Genomic DNA, 8,462 nt, shown 5'->3' with positions numbered 1-8,462 from the left:
TTCTACAACCTTCTATCAAAATATCTTTCACCTTTTTTTATATATATTTTATTAAAGAAAAATCTCATCGCCATGCCACATGTCCGATGTCATTCCTCTTCAATATCATCCACTCCTTTCTGTTCTTTCATGGTTAAATTCTACTCCAAGTCCTTGCTCTTTTTCTCATCCATTTAATCTAATCCTTTCCCTATTTTTATTTTTACACTATCACCCAAAACTTCTCACACTTCTACAATTTAATCCATTTCTTAAATTAATTTTCCCAAATTCAAAAGTCCTTTTAATTTCTTATAATTTCCTATCACCTTTCCTACTAATATTAATAATTATATTTTTTTTATCTACTCCGAAAATTTCAAGCACGTGCCAACCCGAATTAACACTGTTCACTTCTCGAGAGATGTTACATAATTATTGAAACTTTTATCTAATGACTACTATTAATCCAATCAAAATATCTTATTTACTATTTCTTTTTCAAATTTAAAATCCAAAGGTAATTCAAAACTTTTAATCCATCTGTCATCCTCTGGTTGTTTTCATCAATCACGTTTTTTTAATAGTACAAATGAATGAAAATTTTAATATAAATGATCAATTTGCTCTTTTGATCTAATGTATAGAGACTAATTTGACTATTTTGTTAGTAGAGAAAATAAAATACAATCGACTTCTAATATAGAAGCCTCTATAGTACTTTTATCGATATATTTATTAATCTTACATATCAAACACGATTATGTTGTTTGATAATATAATAAATTATGATTTTTAAAAATTATTTCATGGTTTTAACTTTTGATGAAAATAATTTTAATCTTATTATTATTTCAGATATTTTAGATAAAAATAAAATTTGATTTAAAAATAAGAATAAGAATATTTTTCAGTAATTATATGTGCACTTATTTTTGTTTAATAGAATGTGAATTTTTATCGATTTATATGAGTTATAAAAGGAATGAATTAAAAGGAATGATGTTTGTAATTAGTTTACACAATCATCCATCTATAAATTAGAAAATATAAAAATGGTGAGAGATCATAAGGTGAAAGTTGATAGCTAAGTGTGAGTAAAACTCGATTTTACTTGAAAGAATTGAAAATTTTTTGAATTTCGAGTTAATCGAATTGAGTTATTTGAGTTATTCGATTTTTTGAGTCAACTCGAATAAGTGATTTGGTTTTTCAAGTTCAAGTCGAGTTGAATTTCACAATTCAAATGACTTGAATAACATATTGATGTAAATACTCCTTTCGCCCCTATCAATTTCGAAAATGCATAAATTATTCTCATTCAACAAAAAAGAAATCAAAATAGTTTTAAAAAATTCAAAACATTCATAATTTTTTATTTAAAAAATTATGAAAATAGAAAATCTAAAAAAAATTAAAAGAATCCAAAACAATAATTTTGAAGGCTTAAACAAGTAAATTACCAATTCGACAAGTTTAGTTTTTTAAAATTTAATTCGAACAATTTCACTCGATTTGATTTCACTTAACTCGATTTGAAAAAAAATTCAAATCAAATTAGGGTGATAAAATAGGACTCATTAACTCAACTAACCCGAAATTGAATGCTCACCCCTTTCACATCCATCTTTGTTTGATATTTAATTTAACATGTAAGGAATAATTTGTCCGTTTTGTTTGATATTTGAGTTAAAAGTTTTTTTACATAAAATAAAAAGTTAGAAATTATTAATTTATATTAAATTTGATGTATATAATCTACATAAATAGAGCATGAAATATGATAGTTAAATTATTAAAATATTAATCATATAAAAATTATAAAAATATGTAAAATCACTTAAAATTTAATGCGAAATAATCTGAGTAAACGTTTGAGTAACATGAAAACATGAGTTGATAGTCGCGTAAATGAACAATGAAATAACAGAAACAAATATATCCCTTGGCAGATGGCCATACGTATAACATCATATCAAAACACATGTACATGACATATATTTAAATATATGCATATTCTATGACCTGTACAATATATTAACATGCAAATATATAGATTAAAAATACATATTTTCATCCTAACATAAGAGTGCATGATATAGTTTCAAGATATATATATATATATATATATATATAAATATAAATAACCGTATAGTCATACGGTTATTATAATACTAATAAAAATAAGTAGATGGTTTAAATTTCTATAAATAAAAATACAAGGATTAAATTTAAAATTTATGAAAAGTATAATGACTTAAAGCATATTTTAATCACAAATTTATTGATATTGCATTGAATTAGATGAACGCGCAATGGGCACAGCAACAAGCGGCTCCACCTTTGACAACACCAATCGTAGTTGCTCTTTCACATCAGGTTTTCGCCCATTCGGCAATTCCCATTCGAAACAATGCAACAATGTCGCCAACACCAGCATCATAATTTTCTCTGCCATTGAAATCCCAACACAAATCCTCCTCCCCGATCCAAACGGGAAAAAATCGAAACTATTTCCCTTATAATTCCTTTTCTCAGTGACATTCAAGAACCTTTCCGGCTCGAATTGAAGAGGGTCTTCCCAGAATTGGATGTCCCTTTGTATTGCCCACACATTGAAGAAAATATTGGAATTTTTTGGGATAGTGTAACCGGCTACGACGATGGTCTCGCTCGGCATGTGTGGCATTAGGAAAGGAGCCGGTGGGTGAATTCGTAACGTCTCTTTCACCACAGCTTCTAAATAGAGTAGGCGAGGAAGATGGAACTCTTCAACAATGTTTTGGTCACCGATTATTGCATCCAATTCCTCAACGACTCTTCGCAATTTATCTGGGTGTCGTAGTAATTCCGTCATCGCCCACTCTATTGTTGTAAATGTCGTGTCCGTAGCGCCAGTTACAATATTCTATACTCACAATTAGAGACAAAGGATTAAAGTTGAACAAAATTTAATTAAAATCGAATTATTTTATCGAATCGAAATAATTTAATTAATTTAATTCTATTAAATTAATTAAATTTTGATCAGAGTGTAAAATTAAAATACATTAGGTAAGTTGGATGTTTATTTTTAAATCAATAGCAAAATTAAGTGATTTTATATACTTTAAAATAAGTTCGAATCCAATTAAATGTACCCTTTATTCAAAGGTTAAAATACCTTTATATTTTTAATTTAAAATTATAGTGCAGTCATTAACATCTTTAGTATTTCAGTTAAATTTTATTAAGTTAGTATATTTATTTTATTTATCAATTATTATCACCACATATGACAACACTCAAATTAATATTTCATGTTGGTAAATTTTGATGAAAAATATTTTGATATTAACAGTTGAATTAATATTTTGAATAAAAATTAACTTACAAAATCCTAAATTTTATCTCCAAAATCATATAGTTTATAACTAAACCGATGAATTCCATGGATTGCTATGTACTTTTTCTAAACCATGTCTATATATATACATATATGTCTGGGAATGGATCAACTTTATGTTGATGTGAAATTGGAGTAATTTACACATTTTCGTATATTTTTGTACCATTAATATTTTAATGAATGAACAATTGAATTTTCTTTTACATAAAATGAATAGTTAAAAATTTTAATTTATGCCAAACTTGATAGGCACGATTTACATGAATAGAGTATGAACTATGAAATATGACCATTGATTTATTAAAATATTAATTGTGTAAAATGTTACGGAAACAATATAAAACCACTTAAATTTTGTACCGGTATACCGGATTAAAATATGTAATATAGTTTTTGTAATTTTTTTAAATTTAGTAATGTAGTTATATTTTTAGAATTCCGGATTTCAAAATTTAGTGTGTATGCTTACCAGCAAGACAGCGTTTATTTCCTTCATGGATAATGAAGTTTTGACATCTCCTGTTTGGTTCAGCTCCAACAATTGCTGCAAAAAATCCTTACTATCAGCCATTTTGGGTCCCTCTCCGAGCTTCTTTCGCTGCTCTATCACCGATTCGAAAAACTCATAAAACCACGAAATATTTTTCTTGGCTTTGGATTCAATTCCTTGTAAATCAAATGGCCTGAGCACCGGGAACATATCAGAAACATTGGGTTCTACCATCAATCTCAAAAATTCCTCGAATCGATCCTTAAATTCAAGCCCAAGGTTCGATTCTTCTCCATTCAACGAACCACCCCAAAGCATGTTAACCGTAACGTTGAACGTTGTTAAGAATATTTGTTCACTGAGGTTAATGGATGACCCGATTTTTCCATGAATATTCTTCACCATATGTCGGATCTCTCGTCGGCGAAACTCGTAGCAAGCATTGAGGCCTTTGTTGCTCATGATTTCACTTACGACGAGCTTTCGTAGCTTGTGTAATTCTGGGCCATTGGATCTCCACACAATGTCGAGTCCGCCAAAGGTTCCTTTTATGGCCGCCACCGGAATGTCGCGGTTGGCGAAGATGGCGTCGTGGTCTTTGAGGATTTGTTTTGCGATTGATGGTGAGCTTATGATGATGTAAACTTTTCTTCCCAGCTGAAGCTTGATGATAGGGCCGTGGATTTTGGATTGCTCGGTTACGTATTGGAGGAAATCGGGTTTGATGAAAAGGAGGTGGCCGAGTATCGGCAGGCCTATCGGGCCTGGTGGCGGCAGCGGCGAAGGCTTGGTTTTGATGATGAGTTTCTTAACCAACCGTGAGAAATAGATAATTACTAACGTCGCCACCGTGAGAGTGGCTACCACTTCGGTGATGGTGAACGCAGCCAGTCCGTCGTGGCGGCGCAACCAACCTTCGCCAGCAACCTTATCGTAGAAGTTCGACATGGGTGGGTAGTCTGGTTGGAATAGAAAAAAAAGCAGAGGGAATGAAGTACTTATTTGAATTATTAAAAAATTATGTAATTCACCACTTCCCTGGGAATTGGAAGACTTATTTACAATCATATATAATAAAACGAGATTACAGCAATATGAGGTTGCGGCTATTGGAGGTAATAGCATTTCCTCCTCTGTCGCCATAAATATTCTAAATGTGATAAACAATTAATCATCAACTTTCCAGAAATGTTGAACTTTCTAGAGATAGAAATTTTGATTGTAATTACACAGAACAATTTATGAAAATAAATCAAACTAAACTTATTTATTGCATTAAATGTAAGTATTTAACAGATAATAAGATCAATAATATTCATACTAACCGAGTAATTGTGATTATCTCTTTTCTTTATATATGTATATGTATATATATTCAAATCAGCATCTATTTGATGCATGGTAGGTGAACGTCGCCCCACTCACCATGCTTATCTCTTTTCCTTTTAATATTATATTATTACCACTTATGCATATTAATAATGAAATTATAATATAAACACAAAATATCTTATTTATACCTTAATATAACATTGATTCACTAGTCTCGAGCTTCAACTTCAAGTTTTATGTAATTCCACATTTCGGGTTTCATTTAAAAAAAAAAAAATCAAATTTTGAGATTCATGACAAAGTTTAAATTTTGATTAAGTTTCAAATTTTAAATAAAACTCGAAAATTGAGTTAAATTGAATCCAAACAAATATTTGAATTAACTTAAATATGAGCGTGAATACTAATAAAAATAAGTAGATAGATTAAATTTCTATAAATAAAAGTACAAGGATTAAATTTAAAATTTATGAAAAGCATAATGACTTAAAGCATATTTTAACCACAAATTTATTGATATTGCATTGAATTAGATGAACGCGCAATGGACACAACAATAAGCGGCTCCACCTTCGACAACACCAATCGCAGTTGCTCTTTCACATCAGGTTTTTGCCCATTCGACAATTCCCATTCGAAACAATGCAACAACGTCGCCAACACCAGCATCATAATTTTCTCTGCCATTGAAATCCCAACACAAATCCTCCTCCCCGATCCAAACGGGAAAAAATCGAAACTATTTCCCTTATAATTCCTTTTCTCAATGACATTCAAGAACCTTTCTGGCTCGAATTGAAGAGGGTCTTCCCAGAACTCGGCGTCCCTTTGTATTGCCCACACATTGAAGAAAATATTGGAATTTTTTGGGATAGTGTAACCGGCTACGACGATGGTCTCGCTCGGCATGTGTGGCATTAGCAAAGGAGCCGGTGGGTGAATTCGTAACGTCTCTTTCACCACAGCTTCTAAATAGAGTAGGCGAGGAAGATGGAACTCTTCAACGATGTTTGGGCCACCGATTATTGCATCCAATTCGTCGACGACTCTTCGCAATTTATCTGGGTGTCGTAGTAATTCCGTCATCGCCCACTCCATTGTTGTAAATGTTGTGTCCGTAGCACCGTTTACAATATTCTATACCCACAATTTGAGACAAAGGATTAAAGTTGAGCAGATTTTAATTAAAATCAAATTAATTGAGATAATTTAATTAATTTAATTATGATTAGAGTGTTAAATTAAAATACATTATATAGGTTGAATGTATATCAATAGCGCTGGATTTTATATACTTTAAAATAAGTTACAATCAATTAAATGTACCCATTATTCAGGATTTCAGATTTATTCATTATATTTTAACAAAAACAATGAAATCCATCAATATTCCTTATTTTTAATTAAATATTTTTGTGTTTTCATCTTTAAATCAGCTCGGTTACTAATTTTTATTTTAGAAAAATCGATTACTCTTTTTAAGCTGAACTAATTAAATCAACCAATTACACACCCTACAAAACATATCGAAATCTCCAAAATCATATTGTTTACAACTAAACCGACCAATTTCATGGATTGTTATGTATTTTTTAAACCATGCCTATATATAAGGGAAAGAATCAATTTACATCGATGTGAAATTTGAGTAATTTACATATTTTGTATATTCTTGTATGATTAATATTTTAACGAATGAACATTTGAATTTTTTTACAAAAAGCGAATAGTTAAACTTTTTAATTTATACCAAACTTGATGTGCATGATGTACATGAATAATTTATGAAATATGACCGTTGTTTTATTAAAATATTATTCGTTTAAAAGGTTAAGAAAGAATGTAAAACCACTTAAACTTGTTTTACACTGATATACCCCCTAGGTTAAAATATGTTAGTTTTTGTAAATTTTTGAAATTTAGTAATGTAGTTATATTTTTAGAATTCCGGATTTCAAAATTTAGTGTGTATGCTTACCAGCAGCACAGCGTTTATTTCCTTCATGGATAATGAAGTTTTGACATCTCCTGTTTGGTTCAGCTCCAACAATTGCTGCAAAAAATCCTTACTATCAGCCATTTTTGGTCCCTCTCCGAGCTTCCTTCGCTGCTCTATCACCGATTCGAAAAACTCAAAAAACCATGAAATATTTTTCTTGGCTTTGGATTCAATTCCTTGCAAATCAAATGGCCTGAGCACCGGGAACATATCAGAAACATTGGGTTCTACCATCAATCTCAAAAATTCCTCGAATCGATCCTTAAATTCAAGCCCAAGGTTCGATTCTTCTCCATTCAACGAACCACCCCAAAGCATGTTAACCGTAACGTTGAACGTTGTTAAGAATATTTGCTCACTGAGGTTAATGGGTGACCCGATTTTTCCATGAATATTCTTCACCATATGTCGGATCTCTCGTCGGCGAAACTCGTAGCAAGCATTGAGGCCTTTGTTGCTCATGATTTCACTTACGACGAGCTTTCGTAGCTTGTGTAATTCTGGGCCATTGGATCTCCACACAATGTCGAGTCCGCCAAAGGTTCCTTTTATGGCCGCCACCGGAATGTCGCGGTTGGTGAAGATGGCGTCGTGGTCTTTGAGGATTTGTTTTGCGATTGATGGTGAGCTTATGATGATGTAAACTTTTCTTCCCAGCTGAAGCTTGATGATAGGGCCGTGGATTTTGGATTGCTCGGTTACGTATTGGAGGAAATCGGGTTTGATGAAAAGGAGGTGGCCGAGTATCGGCAGGCCTATCGGGCCTGGTGGCGGCGGCGGCAACGACTTGGTTTTGATGATGAGTTTCTTAACCAACCATGAAAAAAAGATAATTACTAACGTGGCCACCGTGAGAGGGGCTGCCACTTTGGTGATGGTGAACGCAACCACTCCGTCTTGGCGGCCCAACCAACCTTCGCCAATAACCTTGTTGTAGAAGTTCGACATTGGTGGGTACTCTGGTTGGAATAAAAAACATGCAGATGGAATGGAGGACTTATTTGAATTATTAAAAAATTATGAACTTCGCCACTCCCTGAAGGACTTAATTATAATCATATATATATATAGCAAGAGGAGGTTACAGCAGTATGAGGGGGCGGCTATGGAAGCTTATGGCAATACCTCATTCGTGGCAATAAATATTCTAAATCTGAAACAATTATTGTCAACTTTCCAGAAACAGAATAATTTATGAATTATTCTTGAATTGAAAATAAATAAAATTAAACTCCATGCGATAGTTTGATAGTTAAGAGTATTCACTCCTCATC

General features: G+C 32.0%; 2 protein-coding genes across 2 annotated transcripts; both read right to left on the bottom strand.

Moving 5' to 3' along the window:
• Positions 1-2,154: 2,154 nt before the first annotated feature.
• On the bottom strand, positions 2,155-4,891 carry LOC128035411 (labd-13Z-ene-9,15,16-triol synthase, chloroplastic-like). Its single transcript, XM_052625041.1, has 2 exons — positions 3,837-4,891; positions 2,155-2,887 (listed from the first exon to the last, which is right to left on the bottom strand). The coding sequence occupies exons 1-2, from the start codon at positions 4,803-4,805 to the stop codon at positions 2,261-2,263; spliced, it is 1,596 nt and encodes a 531-aa protein (XP_052481001.1). The 5' UTR covers positions 4,806-4,891; the 3' UTR covers positions 2,155-2,260.
• An 808-nt stretch (positions 4,892-5,699) lies between these two features.
• Positions 5,700-8,211, bottom strand: LOC105765613 (cytochrome P450 76T24). Its single transcript, XM_012584807.2, has 2 exons — positions 7,168-8,211; positions 5,700-6,326 (listed from the first exon to the last, which is right to left on the bottom strand). The coding sequence occupies exons 1-2, from the start codon at positions 8,134-8,136 to the stop codon at positions 5,700-5,702; spliced, it is 1,596 nt and encodes a 531-aa protein (XP_012440261.1). The 5' UTR covers positions 8,137-8,211.
• Between the last annotated feature and the right edge of the window lie 251 nt (positions 8,212-8,462).

The sequence above is a fragment of the Gossypium raimondii genome, chromosome 12 (assembly GCF_025698545.1).
Source record: "Gossypium raimondii isolate GPD5lz chromosome 12, ASM2569854v1, whole genome shotgun sequence".
Lineage (NCBI taxonomy): Eukaryota > Viridiplantae > Streptophyta > Magnoliopsida > Malvales > Malvaceae > Gossypium > Gossypium raimondii.
Note: the sequence above shows the minus strand (reverse complement) of the source record. Positions and strands in the feature narration are given on the sequence as shown.

Coding starts and splice junctions, on each gene's coding strand:
- LOC128035411 (XM_052625041.1), bottom strand. CDS start 4,805: ATGTCGAACTTCTACGATAAGGTTGCTGGCGAAGGTTGGTTGCGCCGC. Junction 2,888..3,836: donor AAATAAACGCTGTCTTGCTG/GTAAGCATACAC, acceptor TTGTGAGTATAG/AATATTGTAACTGGCGCTAC.
- LOC105765613 (XM_012584807.2), bottom strand. CDS start 8,136: ATGTCGAACTTCTACAACAAGGTTATTGGCGAAGGTTGGTTGGGCCGC. Junction 6,327..7,167: donor AAATAAACGCTGTGCTGCTG/GTAAGCATACAC, acceptor TTGTGGGTATAG/AATATTGTAAACGGTGCTAC.